At 48.4% G+C, this 17,947-nt stretch overlaps 6 protein-coding genes across 6 annotated transcripts; 2 read left to right on the forward strand and 4 right to left on the reverse strand.

Moving 5' to 3' along the window:
* Positions 1–31: 31 nt before the first annotated feature.
* On the forward strand, positions 32–4,961 carry EDB93DRAFT_1324270 (ER-golgi trafficking TRAPP I complex 85 kDa subunit-domain-containing protein; the record flags this gene model as incomplete). The annotated part of the gene is made up of 17 exons (XM_041455005.1): positions 32–249; positions 300–593; positions 643–796; positions 851–1,163; positions 1,213–1,482; positions 1,537–1,752; positions 1,813–1,938; positions 1,995–2,151; positions 2,207–2,388; positions 2,440–2,653; positions 2,708–2,877; positions 2,931–3,297; positions 3,349–3,530; positions 3,587–3,807; positions 3,855–4,508; positions 4,560–4,658; positions 4,706–4,961. The coding sequence occupies exons 1-17, from the start codon at positions 114–116 to the stop codon at positions 4,959–4,961; spliced, it is 4,011 nt and encodes a 1,336-aa protein (XP_041313450.1). The 5' UTR covers positions 32–113.
* EDB93DRAFT_9524 (uncharacterized protein) lies at positions 4,747–6,078 on the reverse strand. The gene is made up of 5 exons (XM_041458056.1): positions 5,560–6,078; positions 5,416–5,507; positions 5,305–5,364; positions 5,213–5,254; positions 4,747–5,154 (listed from the first exon to the last, which is right to left on the reverse strand). Exons 1-5 carry the CDS (start codon positions 5,861–5,863, stop codon positions 4,981–4,983), a joined length of 672 nt encoding a protein of 223 aa, XP_041313451.1. The 5' UTR covers positions 5,864–6,078; the 3' UTR covers positions 4,747–4,980.
* Position 6,079: 1 nt separating this feature from the next.
* On the reverse strand, positions 6,080–7,960 carry EDB93DRAFT_10269 (mitochondrial carrier). Its single transcript, XM_041444537.1, has 9 exons — positions 7,763–7,960; positions 7,686–7,702; positions 7,614–7,616; positions 7,358–7,495; positions 7,149–7,299; positions 6,815–6,989; positions 6,605–6,758; positions 6,355–6,542; positions 6,080–6,302 (listed from the first exon to the last, which is right to left on the reverse strand). The coding sequence occupies exons 1-9, from the start codon at positions 7,818–7,820 to the stop codon at positions 6,287–6,289; spliced, it is 900 nt and encodes a 299-aa protein (XP_041313452.1). The 5' UTR covers positions 7,821–7,960; the 3' UTR covers positions 6,080–6,286.
* Positions 7,961–7,997: 37 nt separating this feature from the next.
* EDB93DRAFT_1111642 (uncharacterized protein) lies at positions 7,998–11,988 on the reverse strand. The gene is made up of 7 exons (XM_041448093.1): positions 11,534–11,988; positions 10,901–11,479; positions 10,621–10,851; positions 9,769–10,569; positions 9,632–9,718; positions 8,705–9,576; positions 7,998–8,499 (listed from the first exon to the last, which is right to left on the reverse strand). The coding sequence occupies exons 1-7, from the start codon at positions 11,912–11,914 to the stop codon at positions 8,454–8,456; spliced, it is 2,997 nt and encodes a 998-aa protein (XP_041313453.1). The 5' UTR covers positions 11,915–11,988; the 3' UTR covers positions 7,998–8,453.
* Positions 11,989–12,078: 90 nt separating this feature from the next.
* Positions 12,079–13,323, reverse strand: EDB93DRAFT_1111647 (histidine phosphatase superfamily). The gene is made up of 9 exons (XM_041448094.1): positions 13,214–13,323; positions 13,124–13,148; positions 13,063–13,069; positions 12,925–13,006; positions 12,653–12,863; positions 12,538–12,598; positions 12,370–12,493; positions 12,286–12,314; positions 12,079–12,234 (listed from the first exon to the last, which is right to left on the reverse strand). Exons 1-9 carry the CDS (start codon positions 13,251–13,253, stop codon positions 12,154–12,156), a joined length of 660 nt encoding a protein of 219 aa, XP_041313454.1. The 5' UTR covers positions 13,254–13,323; the 3' UTR covers positions 12,079–12,153.
* Positions 13,324–13,354: 31 nt separating this feature from the next.
* Positions 13,355–17,586, forward strand: EDB93DRAFT_1111648 (Pep3/Vps18/deep orange family-domain-containing protein). Its single transcript, XM_041448095.1, has 13 exons — positions 13,355–13,447; positions 13,498–13,631; positions 13,678–14,371; positions 14,419–14,523; positions 14,574–14,818; positions 14,870–15,037; positions 15,091–15,288; positions 15,346–15,519; positions 15,568–15,729; positions 15,779–16,353; positions 16,403–16,733; positions 16,793–17,268; positions 17,324–17,586. The coding sequence occupies exons 1-13, from the start codon at positions 13,435–13,437 to the stop codon at positions 17,334–17,336; spliced, it is 3,288 nt and encodes a 1,095-aa protein (XP_041313455.1). The 5' UTR covers positions 13,355–13,434; the 3' UTR covers positions 17,337–17,586.
* The last annotated feature ends 361 nt before the right edge of the window (positions 17,587–17,947 follow it).

Below are 17,947 nucleotides of genomic sequence, written 5' to 3' on the forward strand. Positions count from 1 at the left end.
AACCGTGACGTTGAATGTGGGAACTATACTACTTTGCATCTTGAGGAGAGGGTCAGGCCCTCAGGTACTAGCTAGCTACGCATCTTGAAGAGCAACGTGCACGAGCAACTTTCATGGCTAGGGTGCTGCCTTCATCGCTGACCCCGCACATATGCATCCTTCCTTCTCAAGACCTTGAAGAACTCCTTCAGTCTTCTGCCCTACCTTCCCTGCATCATATATTGCAGTCCTTTTCACCATTACCACAAGGTATGTTTGGCTATTTTCGACCAATATTGATATTTAATCCACATGAAAAGTCACAACTCGCACCACGGCTTTGACCACTGTGCCCCACACATCATTCGCGCTTCGCTTTTCTGACTTGACAGAAATCGAGGCCGCTTGTCGCGAGGATGAGGAACAACGCGCCACACGGACTATTGACTGGATCGGTGACCGTATCAGTAAACGCTGCGCCAAATGGGTAGATGATTTTGAAAAGATGAATGATCGAGATGTTGCAAGAACACCTTGGTGGGATGAATTGAGACGTTGTGCCGAAGGAGATCACATCCCGGCTAGAGATGAGGGGTGGAATCATCCAATGTCAAGTCAGTATTTCTACTTCACCTTTTATTACGCCTCACAGTCTTGCCGCAGTAATATTAGCAGTCTCTACTACGGCCCCAAACCCGTTGCAAGCAATAACGGCTTTACATTCCCGAACATTAGATTTTCCATCATGGGTAGACGTCACACATCTCATTTACACCCTTATAATTCATCCCAAGAACTCTCCGCTCTCTGACGAAGAGTACGTATTCACTGTTCGTTACTGTTCATGCTTCTCATAGTATCACTTTTCCAGAGCAGGTGCACTCTTCAATGCTGTCAAGAAACAATATGGTCTACACACTTACCTTCTTTCTCTTGAGCTTCCATCCCCTCCGCCACACCCCGTATCTATTCCAGCACTTGTTCCTCGATTACCCCCTCCTACTATCTCCAACGGTTCTGCCGATACCGTACGCCCTGACCTAAAGGCCACACAGACGGCCCCATTGAATATTCTCAGAATGTCTGAACAAGACATTCAACAAACAGCAAGATTTGCACGAGAATTCGTTACAATGAACTTAGTTCCATGGATGGAGAAATGTGTAGTAGAATGGAACGAGACAGTGAGCATTAGCATATCCCCTCCACATACTTACTGAGCTCTTTCACCAGTATTCCTCAAGTCGAAGACTACCGTCACGCTTGTTTTCATCAACGCGTCGGCTTTTCGGAACCTCATCTACAACCCCAGTACACTCTTCCACACCTTCTCTGCCTGCACGCTCGAATACATACACAGCGCCTCAGTCCTCAGTATCTGGTTCCACCATCCCTCCACCGTCTCAGCAACGACGCTTAGCTGAGTTTGCAACAATCCTTGGTGACTCCAAATTAGCAGTTGCTGTTTGGGAATCATTACGGAAGGAAGGGAAAGGGGGCTCCGTAAGTATCGTTTCTTAATAATATACTCCTGCTATCTAACAAGTTTGTCATTAGGATATCCTCCCTTTGCTCATTGCTCCCTCGCCAGCTGTGCAGCTCCACGTCTCTCATGCTTTGAATACTATTCACCCCAAAAGCGCTGACCTTCATTCACACGCACAATTACGCGCCTTGCTATACGCTGTGCGATGGGAATCGACACTCACCATTGGTGACTTCCTAAGTGACACCCTAGAGGGCGAGCGATGGCTTGTCTGGGCTGCGGGCAACGTGCGTTTGTTACCATTTCTTGCCCTCAATAAGTGCACCAATTGACTGTCAGGATTCAAGGCAGAAGAACCGCCAGCAGCCCTCTTATTAGCTCACGCTGCACTCCTCAGCGTTCGGAAGAATGCAAGACGGCGAGCGGCGCTGTGGTATTTTTTTGCTGCAAATCGCCTAGAGAAATGTGGTATTGTACGTTGTTTCGATTCGAAATAGTAGTTTTTACTGATGCCCAGACGCGTTTCCAGAAACCGCTAACCATGTATTTCCTTCGGAGAGCCCGTGAATTGTCAATCTCCCGACCGGACAAACTTTTGTCGCCATCATTCTGGATGTCCGAAAACAAACAACCATCAGATTCAGAAGGCTTTGATGCTGTCATGTCTGGTATTGAGCATCCACTTGGTTAGTGTCTTTCGATCGCTGTCTTCTTCTCTCCTTGACGTGGTGTATCTCTTAGGAAGATTACTGTATACCACTGGGGACGTATCAGGCGCTGTGCGGCACTTTTTGGGTCTCTTGCGGTGGTCTTCAGCATCGTCCTCTCCACTCGCTCAGCTCTCCAGCCATACTGTGGACATTACGAAGGATCCTAGCAACTCGGACAAAGTGTTTCTTGAAGACTTCCAGGTTGCTATTTCAGTAATGCACCTCCCTCCGTCACCTTTATAACCCTCTGACACCACCTACCAGCACTTGAAGTCGGTATCCGGGGAGCAAGCACGCCTTGCGGATATCAAGCTGCCGCTTCGCTTCGTTGTCTCTTCCCAGGCCTGTATTCGCTTAGCTCGAGACTCTGTCGAGGGCGAACAGTCCGAGTGGGAGACTCGGGAAGAGATTTGGTCATCCTTTTGGAAGCATCGAGGCAAGGAGAAACTTGAACGAAGCGGAAATGCTGCCGTGGGAGGTAATTTCTCTCGTCGTCATACTTTTCGACTCTGTAAACTTATCTCTTGCGCAGAGGCATTTTGGGTTGATATTACGCTGCACAATCCCCTCGATACGGAAGTCACATTGGCCAATCCAACGGTAATCGTCGAATCGTCTTCTGGAGATGCTGCCTGGATTCGAGATAACATCACAATCGAGACCGCCAAGGACGTTATCCTCTATGCCAACGAATCGCGCACAGTTCGTGGTAACAATTGTTCCTTCTTGCATTAGCTGACCGTAATGCAATTTAGATTTCCATTGCCATTAAGGCTTCCAAACCAGCATCACTGGTTATTGCAGGTGTCGCTTACGACTTCCTAGGTCTCCTTCCAACGGTGGAATCGTTAGCACGCCGCGGTCGCAGGCTGCAGGATACACCTCAGCAGAGACAGACAATCACTTACGCCTCTGACGAATTCTTGAAGCTCCACGTAGAAGAGGCTAGCCAAGAGCTCGCGGTGGCGTTTGTGGACGATGGACAGCTTGTGCTTGCTGAAGGGGAGTGTAAGCGAATGAAGCTGTGGATGTCGAATGCTGGTTCGAGGGATATTGGGGAGGTGTGGGTTGTACCTGGTCCTGAAGATCAGATCTGGATCCAGCCTTTGAATAGTGGGGAAGGTATGTTAGATTGCTGGTCTATTACGTTCGCAAGTGCTTATGCTGAGCTAGGTTTGGCTACGGGCATGGCGTGGAAAACGTGGCAGTCCGATAATAAGATTATTCCACCGAGACCATACAGTATACCCCTCACAGAGAAGCTCGTGGCGGCTGGAAGCACCGAAGTCACAATTGTGTTACATGCAGGTCGCAAGCGGAAACAGGACCTGTCGTTCCTTTTCATTTATCGCGAAGTGAGTCACTACAACATTTTCATCCTGCTTTAGTCGTGCTGAGATGTCTGATTCAGGCACAAGGCAGCCCGTTCCATTGCACGCGTGTCACGAGGAGTTATGAGGTCGTCGCGTGCCTCCAGATCTCTACGGCCTCGCACCCAAGTTACTCGTCAGATCATTCGTTCTCGTTAAGCCTGGACCTGACCAATATCTTATCTTCGAGTAGCGTGGAGATCAATCAAGTGACAACGATCAGTGCTAACTGGTCATGTTCTCCCCTCGCTGAACTCTGCTCGTAAGTGCAAACAAATGTTCATGTTCATGTCGCTGATCACATTCTAGTGAGCCTTTGTGTCCGTCTCAGACAGCGCGTGTATTATTTAGCGCCACCTCCACAGGTGATTGTACGAGTGTAAATGCAGTCTCAGCATTCGTCTCGAGGAAAATAAGCAACGTGCTGCATGGTCAAGCTATCGCGCCTGACGATCCGCCACAGCTAGAGCTCCTCTGCGGACATGTCTCCCAGGTACAGGTCTTCCACTCTCTTCCCAAATCATCACTCATCCCCGCCCCTTCGCAGTCATTTGCCTACGAACCATTTGTCGCCCACTTCATCATGGACGCACGGCGAGTAGCCGTCTCTCGCTCGCTCGCTCATTCACACCCCCGAATACCCACATCATCCCTCCCCAGCATCTTCCCACTGTACAACCCTCTCTCTGTAGATTTCGTCATCTTCTGGAAGATCCCTTCTGAGCAGCGTTCCGGCCATATCCTTGTTTCTGAAATTACTCTAGGTGCAAGTCATGCTATGCTTCGAGAAGTGCTCGAGGGTGTGGAGAGCGCCAAAGTCAAGCGGAGTATGTATGCTGAGACGCAACGGGAGAAAGTGGAGATGCTGCAAGCTATCCGGGATAGCGAGTGGAACGCTGAGATGAACCCGATTGTTGTGATTGTGGAGGATGGTTTAGTGATAGAGCATGATTTCAGCCAGGGGTGAGCGCTCCTTCAAATCCAGTAACGGGTTGTTAAGCAGTTGTCGCTCAGGGTTTGCATGGCTCCTGTGAAGTTTACGATTCGTAACCATTCCTTGTCCCATCCGTCGCGCTTTGTCCTTAGACTTGACCATAGTCAACAATCGTCGTCGTGAGTGATTTTTGTCTCAATATATTGTCCAATGACAACGTCTGTAGACATCACTTCCATGCATCATATTGTGGTCGAACGACCTTCAGGGGGCTTCTGGAGCCATCACAGACAACATCTGTCCTCGCCCAGTTGTGCGCTACCCGCCCAGGAACGTACGCATTGTCAGACTGGCGATTGGAGACTGAGGTAGGCGAACCTGACACGGAGGGTGGGCCATGGCAAGTAAGGCACTGTTACGAGCAGAGGGCGGCTACGGACAGCTCGTCATCAATTGTTATATCCGATCTCTCGCAACCATAATGTATGCACAGAGAATATATTACGGATATAACCAAACAGTGCGAGTATGATTGACATGTGTGATGTGTATACAAGATAAGGTGATCAAAGTTTTTCTTCCCTGGCCGCTCTCGCTTTCTCTCGCTTGCCGTTCCTCAGCTTCCTTTCTCGCTGCAGCGAGTCTCATTTTCTTCATTTTGATGTTCATGAAGGTCTGCGCAGTGATGTTGTCAACCTGTATCAAATGACGGAGTGTGCCAAGGAGAACTCACGCCGACCATAAACTGAATCGTGTTGAAGAAAGGCACCCACAACTGTTTGGCCGTTAGTTTCAAGTAATTATAGACACGGTCGGAGGACATACTTCGACAGGAATGAACTGCTGTGCAACGGTCATGGACAACGGGGAAACTACCCATGATACCTACCGGAAATTATAAGAACACCACTCGCAAAGACGAAAACTCCTGCTTACTCGGAGAACGGAGAAGAAGCCACCCTTCACAGTACGGATGACCTCGTCGACGGATTTGGCACCATTTATGATAGCCATAGAGGCCAAGAACACTGGATATGAGCATCAGCGCCAAAATAAACGAAACGAATAAAGACTGCGCACCAACCGCGTTGATTGGCGAAATCAGCAAATTGCTCGCAAGGAGTTGCCCCAGCCTAGCCTTAAGCCCCGTTTTCCCAGCAAAAGCCTTCTGCAGCATGCCGACGAGGAAATGACCCACAGGAGCGGATACGAAGAACCCATACAAAGCCATCTTGATAGCCTTGGAGTCAATACGTGCGCGTGCGAGGGCTTTCGTCAAGGGGTCCGCATCTTTTGGGATTTGAGGCGGCGGGAGACCAGATGCGTTCGATCCAATGACTTCCTGGAGGAAACAAAACGTGCCTGCATTATAATGAGCACGCATCCGACACGTTGAGCGTCATATGTGTTTGCTGGATTGAAAGGAAGCTTACTGGACGTCAATGCCTTGGTGCGCAGTGGGTTTGTCGACAGCTGCGTGAGGTACCGCGCTAGCAGTGGGTGCATGGGGGCTTTGCCTGCGCTCATGGTGGTCGCGGTAAAGATACTTGACCAGCTAGCAATGAGCGCTGAGCATGCAAGGTGACCGGCTCGGACCGGTAGTAATACATCACTATACAGTTGCCATAAATTTATCCCATTTGAACTGGAGACCTGTATCCCAAGTATGTGCAACTTGTTGATGCGAGTTACCCAGGATATATGTCCAGGAAAGCGTATATATAGCAAGCAACAAAAGTGGTATGTATCTATAGTAAAGTATACTATTATCAGTCTAAGAGGATGGCATCGCTATTGCGATCCCTGATTAACTCTTTTTAACCCTGTAAGCCATGTCAGCTTCCTTCCATTCGCAAGCAGCATGCAAACACATACCAGGCTTTCACATAATCTGCAAACGAGACCATGCAAATTGTTTGCCAGATACCCAGACCTATCCGGGGTGTGACACCACGGTAGAGACCCTTGATACCATTCTCCTTGTAAATGAAGCCAAGGGTGTTGAGAATAGTTAGTTTTGCTGGGCGGTTAGCACTTGCAGTAGTCTTGGCCATTGATTGCATCTGTCATATGAAAATATTGGCTAAAATCAGCATAGTCAAGTCAACCATGGCGTTACACTAACCTCAACCCGAACGACTTCTATAGGTTGATTCCACGTAGCCAGTGCACCACCGATGGAGGAAGCCAAGATCTTGTCCAAGGCACCAAGGTTGTCTTTTTCGCCCTTGCCGCGCACATTCCGGATCATAGTTTCAGCAAGACGAGCAAAACCCATGCTGCGCACCGAGAATGAGCTGAAAGTATCACGACATTTTGTGTGAATATTACAGACCGAGAGCCCCAGTTGGTGCATTGTCGCACAGCAACAGCATTGACGCCTTTGTTAATACCCTTGATACCTTCACGGCGGTAAATGTCCATGAACACCTGGAAAGTTGACTGTTCGACACCGGCGGCAGCAGCTTTGTGTCGCGTAATCTCAACAGTCTTCATACACGTCGTGAATCCTGTAGAAGACATTAGTATGATATTCGTCATCATCGTGTGCAGGTCAGTCCCGAAAGATGGTTAATTGAAGGCAACACAGTATTATGAACTAGCTTCAATAGACAAAAGTATGCATCACGCATGAAGAAAACAATGCAAGCATCTGTGTGAAGACCTACCCATAGTTGCATAAGCTTGAGCAATACCACCGCCCATGCCACCCAAGAGACCAGCGGTAGCAGGACTGACACCCATACCAACGCCAGCGGTCTCGATTTCAGACGCCGTGAAAAGAAGCACACCGCCCTTGGTTGAGGCTTCAATCCAAGCCTATTCATTAAATCAGCATGAATTAATTACCTAGACCATTCAGGAGGCAACCACTAACCCATGGAATCAGACCTTGATACATTCCGGCGATACCACCACGGGCCCAGACTGCCTTGGTCGCCTGGAGCATAGTTTGTGACCGGTTGGCAGCCATTTGGGTCTTGAGGACTTCCAAGGGTTGACCGAGTGTCGTGACCTAAGGATAAGTCCGTCAGATCCATTTAACACCATAAACACGTCTCCCTCGACTTGCCTCCTGCAAAGGCGAGAATAAGTCAGTACCAATCACCCAACTGAAATGAGAGTGAACGCACAAACTATATGATATAAGGACGCATTACGACGCGTATATTAGTTGATAATAAACAGCGAGTGTTAAAATATACCATGTTCATGATAGCACCTACAAAAATTCACATTGTTCAGCATGTTTCATATGGCGAAATCACGTAGACGCGCTCACCGACAGCAATGTTAGACCAGTTGATGCCTTTCTGGCCGGGTTCCCTTTGAATTGCCATCGTGTGCTCGTCGCCGCAGAAGGTGACCGGGTAGAAAAGAGAAGGTGAGAGAGGTAAAGAAAGATAACGTTCAAGTCGATGCGAATAAAAGGTCGGTGCTTTCTAAATGGGACCACTCAGGCGACGTCCATTGATTTCAAAAATAGCCCCAAAATAGGCAATATCAAAATATTATTATTTCCAAAATCCGGATTCAAAATTTCAGCGGGCACGCTCAGCGCACATCGTACGTTTATCAAAAAACTAAATTGTTCCGAATCACGTAAGTACTTTGCTCGTACCCGAGGCGAGTGAACACCAGTCGGCATAATTAAGTTCAAACGACACAGGATCTACATTGTTACAGTCGCATTAGAGAAAGACTTCCAGATATGTGCAATCATTAACCATAGGTGGGGTATGCAGTGGAAAGGAGGTGGATGCTAGACTGAGACATCTGACAGTGAAAAGAACGATAGGTAAAAAATGTGCGGGGAGTCTGTTATATTACGAATAGAGAGGGGTAAGGACAAGTCGACAACGGAACAGTATACCACCTGCAGGCATAGCCCAACCACGAGGAGAGGGGATGGAGGCTGCGCGGAATCCATGAGGCTAGTGAATCGTGACGGTGGAGGGTTGATGATCGAGCCTTCATGCATTAGACGTGCTGCTTAGTCGTTCGAGTTCTGCATTTAATCTGCGGGAGAAACACGCCATGGTATGAGTGAAAGTCAATAAATGAGATCCAAAGATAATCATCCGCAGGACAAGTAAAGAAAGGTATCATAAATTATAGTAAAAGTAAAGCGGCCATCACCGAGAACAATCAGATAAAGTCGAAAATCACGGCCAGCGCGATCACTACCCCAAATACACTTTGAAGTCCAAAAACCTTGACATACCGAGTAATAGAGTCTTGGCCCTCTTCTTGTTCTTGCTCGAGATACTGAATCTCCATCGATTTGCGCGCAATGTCCTGGTGGACCTCGTCCAGCTTGTTCTGGAACCCGTCAATCTCATTCCTAAGATCCCTGACGGTGCGCTCATGATCAGCCACTACGTCGTGCATTTTCATGTTGTGCGCCTCGTGCACTCTCTGGAGTTCCTCCCTGGTGACCATAGTCAAGGAGGGGGACATTGCCCCGCTGTTTTTCGGTGCAGCGGCAGCGGCAGCAGCAACTTGTGCCTGAAGCGTAGCAATCTCTCCCTCCATATCGGATAATTTAAGGGACAGCTCTGACTTCTGCGCTGCAAGCCTGCCGATCTCCTCTTCATGAGCAGCACGGAGACTCATGACGTCTTCGGCACGTCCACGAGCTGCTTCCTCGAGCTCCTTTGTATGATTAACAGACATTTCCGAAAGCGATTCCTTTGTGACAGCAAGAACGTCGTTGAGCATGGCATTATCATCACGGAAGTTGGCAAGTTCTTTTGTGAGGCGATCGATCTCGGACGCCTGATCAGCAGAGGCAGAAGCGGCGACGAATGCCGCCCGGGCATCCTCAAGCTGTGCCTTGAGGCTTTCTGTGTCAGACCGCGAGGACTCTAGCGCTGCCTTGGCTTTGGCAAGATCGTCTTGCGTAGCACGTAGCTCGAGGCTTTGGTTGCTCAACTTTTTCTCGAGATCGCCGACCTGAGATGCAAGGACGTCTTCATGGCCTGCTTTCAGTCCATCCACCGTCGACTGATGGGCAGTGCGGAGCTGTTCAATTGTCACTTGTGATTCAGCACGGAGCGCTTGAAGGTCTTCGCTATGTACATCTGCAGCTTCATTCTGATGCAGCAGCAGAATTAGTATGAGTTGTGACAGTGACACAAATGATACAGACCTTAGCGCGCTCGAATGCTTCTTGCAAAAGCAAATCATGCTCCGCCTTAAGAGCATCAACTTTAGCATTGTAACGTGCTTCTTGACTCTACATCACCCATGAGAAATTAGTATTGGAGATTTTAAGCATGAACTCGCCTCTAGCTCAGAGGTGATTCTTTTAATCTCCTCCGAAAGCTCAAGATGCTTCGAGAAAAATTCACTTTCGGTCTCCTCAATCTGACGTTCGTGCTCCTCAGCGGTATTCTGAGCGTCGATCTTTGTCTGCTCATGGGCCTCATGAGCAGCAGCGAGCTCTTCCCGTAATGTTGCAAGGTCGGCAATAACATTAGAGAGTTCATCGTTGGCAGCCTGCAGCTCGCCACTGTGAGCTTCCTTGACCTCAACCATCTGTTCAGCGTGTTGCTCTTCTCTGACTTTAGATGCGGCAACAGCACTCTGAGTGGCTGCGGCAGCATGGGCCAGTTCCTCCTCCAGTCTTTTTAGATGGTCAAGTACCTTGGCATGGTCGTCCTCTGCTTGCTCTTGACTCTCCTTCAACTCCAAAATCTCGACCTCCAGCTCTGAGAGCTTGTTCGCGTTTTCCTCGCGCTCGACCTTGAGTTGCCTGACTTGGTTTTCGAGAGCGTCCGCATCGGCGGCTCGCTCTTGGGCTTCACTCAACCTGACGTGGAAATCTTGAATTGTAGAAGCGTGAGAGGCCCTCAACGCTTCCACTTCCGCGCTGATAGTTTCGTAGTCAGTCCTTGCCCTAAGAACAGCCTCGCGCTCAATTTGAGCTGCTGCTGCCGCTTCGGAAGAAGATTGCTCGCTTGAAGCGCGCAGAGTCTCAAGGTTCTCGCGAGCTGCAACCAGTTCAGCTGTGAGAGACTCTACTTGGCTCTGGAGGTCGTAAACGATATTAGTTTGGTTAGATGACGCCAAATTTGCTGCATGGAGCTGAAAAAAAGTGTCTGAGGCAATCTGGGTGGCTGAAAACAGTTCACCTACCTCTCGCTTTAGGGACTCGAGGAGAACAAGGGCCTGCGAATGTTCAGCGCGATCGTGTTGCAAAGTGGCTTTGAGTTCTCGCAGGTCCGACTCAGCAGCAGCCCTTTCTTGCTGCAGCAGCAGAAGTGAAGATTGACTTGCTTCAGCATCTGCACGAGCCGCATTCAGAGTTACTGAGAGGTCTGCAACTGCCTGCGTTTTTACTGAGAGCGCATCCATTGCCTCTTTGAGCTAAGAGAGACCGTCAGCGATAAGCTTAAACCATATACAAACACCTCACCTTTTGTTGCATCTCCTCTAGAGATGTTCCGTCATTAACTTCTCGAATGGATGAGATTGAAGTAGCCTGTCGCGTCGGGGCCACTGTCGACTTCGTGGATGACGCTGAAGGCGATCTCCTCACAACATCTGATATTGAAGCACGAGGACGAGAGACGGCAGAAGCAGCAGCATTGGACCTTAATGATGCAGTAGAACCTGAAGGTGAAACGACAGAAGAGCGCGAAGGTGCGCCTGCTTCGGCTGGAGGAGGTTTGGAAGACATGGAAGATGTAAGGGACGCCAATAATGTGCCCCTCGACTTTGGTGGCGGAGGGTTGCCGGTAGCAGATGGCGCCCTTGGAGGGAGCACGGATGATCGGCGGGATGGTGGGGGAGCGGGATGACTTCTGGAAGACGCCATTGTTGGCGCTGTCTTTACTGGTGAATTGGCAGACGAAGTGCTGATGGATTTCCTCAAAGATGAAGGAGCAGAAGGGGCGGTTTTCGAAGGAGTAGGAGGAGTTGAAGTAGGAACCTTGCTCGTAGGGCTTGGTTTCGTACTAGTAGCACCAGATCCAAACGTGCCAGAATTCAAGACCTTCACTCACATGGCTAAGATGAACTGTTTCAGACTGAGGTGAGGCAAACACACCTTCTTTACGGTTGGCGTAGGCGGTGCAGATCTTGTTGGAGCAACTTTAGCGGATATGACTGGTTTGTCCTTTCCTATTTTCAAGACGGCCTTTGGAGCAGTAAGCTTCTTAGTCACCTCCGGCTTTGTGGCAGGTGCAGCATCCTTAGGCGTGTCGCCGGGGTGCGTGGCTTCCTGCATGATTACTTGATCAATCACATCATCATCCACTACGCCATCGGCAGGCGAGCCAATTTTGTCATGTGTGGCTGGGTCTTCTACCACGACAAACGCCTCATGTTCATCATGAGGTTCAGGAGACACGCCATCCTCGGCAGTAAAGTTAACAGCAGTTTCGAGGTCGGTAGTTCGGGGTATGTTTTCTATGTCGGCCATAATCATTAAAGACGATGGCGGGATTGATAGAAGGCGTGTTGGGACCGGAATTCGAACGGTCGAATGAGAACAGAAGAAATAAAATACAAACCAGAAAATCTAACATTGCCGATCACGGGACGCGCCCAGGTTCGCGCCGGCCGGCACCGAACTAACAATAAGCGGTGGGCTAGGGGACACAAATTCACATATTTCACAGCCTGCAACAAGGTCTGAAGGTCTACATCTAGAGTATACAACAAAAATTATTTGAGGTCAGCATACAAATTCAAAGCGTTCAAGGCTGGTTCATCGAGGGAATTATGATTATAGCTCAGGACAGAGACCTTGCCAATGTCTTTAGTTTTCCTTGGCACCAACAAAATAAATTTACTTACTCCTCCAGGTTCCACATTGAATCGAGTTCCTGATCATCAGACTTGAGCACAGGATATCACAATTAACAGGAGGTTGTATCGTACCTAAAGCGAGTTCAAACTTTATCCATCGGGAAATGAGGACACGATTGAAGTGGCCGTGAGCAATAATTAGCACGTCGCGTGTTCCCTTGCCTTCTTCAAAATATTGTCTGTGGTACTCACGAACCTGCTAGACATTAGATTTGCAGGGTATGCAAGTAAAGCACCGACCTTGGCGATCACACAATCAACGCGATCGCGCATCTCCTGAGCACTCTCGCCTCCGGGACAGCTAGATTGGTCGAGTCGATCGGGAATCATCGAGTGAGACCTGGTGATAACTTACCCATCTCTCCAAATCTCCCATTTAGGGTCTATCGCAAGAATTTCATGCTTAAACAAGCCTTCATACTTCCCATAGTCCCATTCTCTAACGGACTCATCAATGATGTGATCCGGGACCTTGGACAAATGCTCGAATAACAAGTGGAACGTTCTGTGTGCTCGCTGACGGGGAGATACGAGGGCGACACAGAGATTCTGTGGATCGATGGGTTCTGAAAAAGCAGGAACAGGATGAATCGGACAACTATTGTAAACAGGGCATATGATACTGACTGCCTTCGCCGACCAAGACATGTGCTTTGGACTTGATTTGTTCCTCTCCACGGACTGTCAGAGGAATGTCGCTTGTTCCAGTCTAGAGAGGACGTATTGACATATCGAAACTAGAATGTTTTATTAAGTAGTACTTACATGCCGTCTATTGCAAAAACATTAGCCACGACTACGCCCAAGGCTTAAAGGCCAAGCTTACCCATTCAAGGACCATTCTGTTTCACCTTTATAAGGAAATCCAAGTCAAACCCTTCCGCTAAGTACAATATGTGAATGATACTGTGCGCACCATGTCGAATAATAAACAGTCTTGGTGTCGGAGGGGTCATGATGTTGTTAGATGACGGTTGACACCAGTATCGATGATCAGTGAGTGAAACTGAACTGTGGGTAATAAGAGGAGGCTATCCTAAACTGGTTCCGTTTAGCAGTAACTATTAAGTAAGACTGACTCTGCTTTGAACAATTCAGTTCCTCCGAACTCGAAGCTGCAAGTTCGCCATCTGTGCCATGTTTGATGACTGTAACGTCTTGTGCTTATATCTTGACACTGTTTTCTAACGATCCACGTAGTCGTCGAGCACGCTGCTCCAACAGCAGGTCATTCTCGTGGCATTGCGCCTCTTCCGCAAGTCCAGTACGAGGGTTACGAGCCGTCGCCCTATGATAGCGAAATTCACGCTGAATTAGAACATACTGGAACCTTGGTGCGTAAATAAATATCAGAAACATTCATTTACTGAAATTCCAAAGGATGCTCCATTACCGAGCCCAGTTACGGCCAACACACCATTATTCGACCTCGGACGTGTCCAATATACGCTTCCAGCGCCTCTCGTGTCTTTGGCAGTTTCCTCAGATGTTCTTGCAATGGCATTGGCATCGAATACAATAGTCTTCATTGAGCTCTCTCATGCGGAGCATGTCGTTACGATCCCCATCCTACGAAAAGCGACCGAGTTGACCATACACAAGATCTTTCTCGACCCATCAGGCCGTCATCTTATCGTCACCTCCACTCAAGGCGAAAACTGGTATTTATACCGTGGCTGGAAGAAGCCTAGGCAACTCAAGTCATTCAAGATGGTAATCGAGAGCGTCGCATGGAATAAGGCTGCGTTATTGGCATCCACCCACTCCATGTCAACAAAAGAATTTTTGATCGGCACGCGGAACGGTGGTATATTTGAAGCTGTGTTAGATGCTGGCGAGGATTTCTTCAAGTCACAGGAACGGTACCTGCAGCTTCTGTTTACCCTCCCTGAAAAGTATCCAGTCACTGGGATCAAGTTTGACCTATTCCCCCCCTCTGACCTTCGGAATGCTTTGGTCATCGTTACAACTCCTTCACGGATATATCAATTTACAGGCTCACCAGATCGGCGATCTGAAGAGGGTGGTCGTGTTTTCTCTTCCTTGTTCGCCGCATATCGGGAAACTACGCCGAGTAAGTAATGAGTGTTTAGCAGTATAGCTCTTTTTGACATAAATAAGAAATATCCGAACTACCTGGAAACCTGCAGTATTCTGAACTTCATTTCTACACCCCTAACTCAGACCAAGCACTATCCCTTCCGAAGAATCTTGCTTGGATGACCGGTGTGTCTCTTTATGTTTATGATTTCTTCATTTGATGCGAATATTCGCAGCTCCTGGTATCTATCACGGGACGCTCAATTTCGACCCGAATTCTGATGACCACATCGATTCAACTCAACTCCATCCATACCCATCTTTCTTACCTGGCACATCTCCTGACGCTTCTCAATCAACCCCAGAAGTTCCTGTCTCTATTTCCCTGACGGAGTTCCATTTCATCTTGTTGTATAGGGACCGCATTATTGGTATCTCCACCTTGAATGGAAAGCAGACTTATGAGGATGCTATACCGTTGGTAGGTCACACGTATCAACGCAGGTTGCATCGTTGCTGAGGGTTGGTTTAGAGGCCGAATGAAGTCGTCCGAGGACTTGCTGCTGACCCAGTTCGTAAAACATATTGGGCCTACACGGATCAATCTATTTTCGAGCTTGTTGTCGGCAATGAGAATCGGGACGTCTGGCAGATATATCTGGCTCAGCAAAAGTTTGACATTGCACTTCGGTATGCAAAGGTCGGCAATATCACACAGTTTACCTTCACTGGATACTGACTAGTTGAGTACAGACAGCGGGCCAGCGAGATAGCATCTTGTCTGCTCAAGCGCATGCATTCTTTGATGAGGGTCGTTATTTCCAGGCTGCACAGTGCTATTCTCAGTGTTCTGCGCCATTCGAGGAGGTTGCATTAAAGTTCTTGGATGATGGCGAACGGGATGCGCTGCGCTCGTACTTGATCTCAAGACTCGAGCGGACACGGAAGTCGGCGAGTTTTCCCTCTGCGATATTCAACAATTAGGTCCTCACTGTTTTTACACCGCAGGACTTGACTCAGCGGATGATGTTGGCAACATGGCTTATCGAATTCTATCTCAGTAGATGTAATGAGCTGGACAACCTGTGTGCTTCTGAGTCGGTGACAAGCGATGTCGAGAACCTGCAAACTCAACGTGCGATCCTTGAAGACGATCTGCGACAATTCTTTGATACATATAAGGTACACCATTCTTTACATGATTTACTCACTTGAAAACATCTTCTGCAGAGTAATCTAGACAAGAATGTTGTTTATGAGTTGATCCAAGGTCATGGTCGGACTGACATGTTCCTACACTATGCTACGGCGGTCGGTGACTTCGAACGCGTTATTGCACACTGGATATTGGAAGAACAGTGGACCAAAGCCATTGATGTACTCAACCGCCAGGTAAGCATTGTACTCACGCACTGCGATGTCCCTGACTAACTGGAGGAAGACAAACCCTGAGCTATACTACCGCTTCGGTACCGTGTTGACCAGGCAGGCACCCAAAGAGATGATTGAATCCTGGTTAAAACAACCGTCTTTAGATCCCTTGCGCCTCATTCCTTCTCTGCTCCAGCTGCAGCATCTTCCTTGGGACCCGCTGTCTCCTAACCACGCTGTGCGGTACCTCAGTTACGTAGTGTTTGAGCAGAGCAACAAGTCACCAATGGTTCATAACCTTCTTGTGACATTCCTTGCGACTCGGTTACCTTGTTCTTCAGAAGAGGATGGCCCGTTGCTAAGTTTCTTGACCTCGGCGCCCTCGGATCCGATGACAGGCAAACCGTACTATGACCTCGACTATGCTCTTCGAGTGTGCAAAAGAACAGGGCGCATCCAATCATGCGTTCACATCTATTCGCAAATGGGTCTTTGGGAAAACAGTGTGGACTTGGCATTGGAGAAGGGTGACTTGGAGCTCGCGAAGGAAAATGCTAACAAACCGGAGGACGACGCACCGTTGCAGAAGAAGCTTTGGCTCAAGATTGCGCGATACGTGGTGCAGGATAAACAGGACATTAAAACGTAAGTGAAATTTTCGTCAGTGAGTGTTCCTGCTCATAAGTCTGCATAGCGCAATGCAATTCTTGGAAAACACGAATATACTCAAGATTGAGGATATTCTGCCCTTCTTCCCTGACTTCGTCGTCATTGACGACTTCAAGGAGGAAATTGCGCATGCTTTGGAAGGTTACTCAGCCCACATCGATGACTTGAAACGAGAGATGGATGATGCGACTCGTACTGCGGAGTCTATCAAGCAGGACATCGCGGAATTGAAGAATCGTTTCGTAACCATCGATGCGGGGGAAAGGTGCTGCGTTTGCTCGCAACCTTTGTTAACGAGGCAGTTCTACGTCTTTCCCTGCCAGCACACCTTCCATGCAGATTGTCTGATCGGATTGGTAAGTTTGCTCTTGCTATTAAAGAGAAAACAATTGTATTGAATCGCGCGGTCGCCAAGGCAAAAGAATATCTTCCTACGCATGCGCTCCGGCGGATTATTGCTCTGCAGACCGAACTAGTGAAGGGAGGTGAAAAAACTAATCTTGATAACGCAGTCTCTATCACGCCAAACGGACATTCGCGCCAGGCGACTCAACAGCGCACACTCTTATCTGCTAGCTTTGGAAGCCCTGTACAGAACGGTACCAAGGCCGCGAATCTCCTCGGACGAAATCTACTTTCTGCTGGAGATCGCCTGAGAGATCTTATTGTTCCAGACGCGTTGGCTTCGGTTGTATCTGCACCGGGGTGGATGTCGGGTATGAGTGGGGGGAAAAAGGTTGGGGTGGATAAAGACTTTGAGAAGAAAGCAGAGAAGTTACGGGCCGAGCTGGACGACGTTCTCGCGAGCAGTTGTCCGCTGTGTGAAAGTGTGGTTGCAGGGTTGGATAAGCCATTCGTGAAACCAGGTGAATTGGACACGACCTGGACGCTGTAGGGATGGTACATTGTATGAACATAGCATACTCTAATACAATATCTCTAGCAGTGGTCAACCGTGAATTTTTTTTGTGCGTCCTGCCTTTCGTCGTAGCCTCGCTGTTTTTCTAGCTCCCATCTTGGGTACAATCAGTCTCAAAAGGAAAATACAGAACCTGGATGGATCTACCTTTGCTTTGTCTTCTTCCAGTCTGCGCCGCTCCTCTGCAGCGTTTTTCCTCTCGAGGGTGATTTCTCGTCTCCTACGTCATAGGATTACACGAATCTGATCCACAACACGTTGTACTCACCGTTGCTTCTCAGCTTTTTTCTCATTTTTGAGCTCAGTTTCCAACTTCTTTGCAGCGTTGGCTTTTGTTGTCTTCTTCATTCGTTCCTCAAAGCTGGACCTGTGTCCGGCAGAACATTGCGTTCGACTAATTGCCGAATGATTTTTTGTTCACATTGAGTGGAGTATGGTACGTACAATGTTGCTGATTTTTGTGCCTTCCATGATTTCCCCGAGACACGTCCATGTGATGAGGAAGTGAGAGGGACAAGCTCTTCTGACATTGTGGTCAAGATGAAGGCGTTCATGTCCATATTAGGATCGTGTGATTAGATATTACGTAAGTTAATTTAACGATGTCTTCAAGGTGAATGTTCGAGGTAATTTATGTGTTTTTTTTTCTCA

Source organism: Suillus bovinus, assembly GCF_016758785.1.
Source record: "Suillus bovinus strain UH-Sbo-P2 chromosome Unknown EDB93scaffold_1, whole genome shotgun sequence".
Taxonomy (NCBI): Eukaryota; Fungi; Basidiomycota; class Agaricomycetes; order Boletales; family Suillaceae; genus Suillus; species Suillus bovinus.

Coding starts and splice junctions, on each gene's coding strand:
- EDB93DRAFT_9524 (XM_041458056.1), bottom strand. CDS start 5,863: ATGCGTGCTCATTATAATGCAGGCACGTTTTGTTTCCTCCAGGAAGTC. Junction 5,365..5,415: donor GCTTCTTCTCCGTTCTCCGA/GTAAGCAGGAGT, acceptor AATTTCCGGTAG/GTATCATGGGTAGTTTCCCC. Junction 5,155..5,212: donor CGATTCAGTTTATGGTCGGC/GTGAGTTCTCCT, acceptor ATCACTGCGCAG/ACCTTCATGAACATCAAAAT.
- EDB93DRAFT_10269 (XM_041444537.1), bottom strand. CDS start 7,820: ATGGCAATTCAAAGGGAACCCGGCCAGAAAGGCATCAACTGGTCTAAC. Junction 6,990..7,148: donor TCAAGCTTATGCAACTATGG/GTAGGTCTTCAC, acceptor TGTCTTCTACAG/GATTCACGACGTGTATGAAG. Junction 6,759..6,814: donor TGCACCAACTGGGGCTCTCG/GTCTGTAATATT, acceptor CTCGGTGCGCAG/CATGGGTTTTGCTCGTCTTG.
- EDB93DRAFT_1111642 (XM_041448093.1), bottom strand. CDS start 11,914: ATGATTATGGCCGACATAGAAAACATACCCCGAACTACCGACCTCGAA. Junction 10,852..10,900: donor TAGAGGAGATGCAACAAAAG/GTGAGGTGTTTG, acceptor GGTCTCTCTTAG/CTCAAAGAGGCAATGGATGC. Junction 9,577..9,631: donor AAGCATTCGAGCGCGCTAAG/GTCTGTATCATT, acceptor CTGCTGCATCAG/AATGAAGCTGCAGATGTACA.
- EDB93DRAFT_1111647 (XM_041448094.1), bottom strand. CDS start 13,253: ATGACCCCTCCGACACCAAGACTGTTTATTATTCGACATG. Junction 12,864..12,924: donor TGTCTTGGTCGGCGAAGGCA/GTCAGTATCATA, acceptor CTGCTTTTTCAG/AACCCATCGATCCACAGAAT. Junction 12,494..12,537: donor TTGATTGTGTGATCGCCAAG/GTCGGTGCTTTA, acceptor AATGTCTAGCAG/GTTCGTGAGTACCACAGACA.
- EDB93DRAFT_1111648 (XM_041448095.1), top strand. Junction 14,372..14,418: donor ATATCGGGAAACTACGCCGA/GTAAGTAATGAG, acceptor GACATAAATAAG/AAATATCCGAACTACCTGGA. Junction 15,038..15,090: donor TTGCACTTCGGTATGCAAAG/GTCGGCAATATC, acceptor AGTTGAGTACAG/ACAGCGGGCCAGCGAGATAG.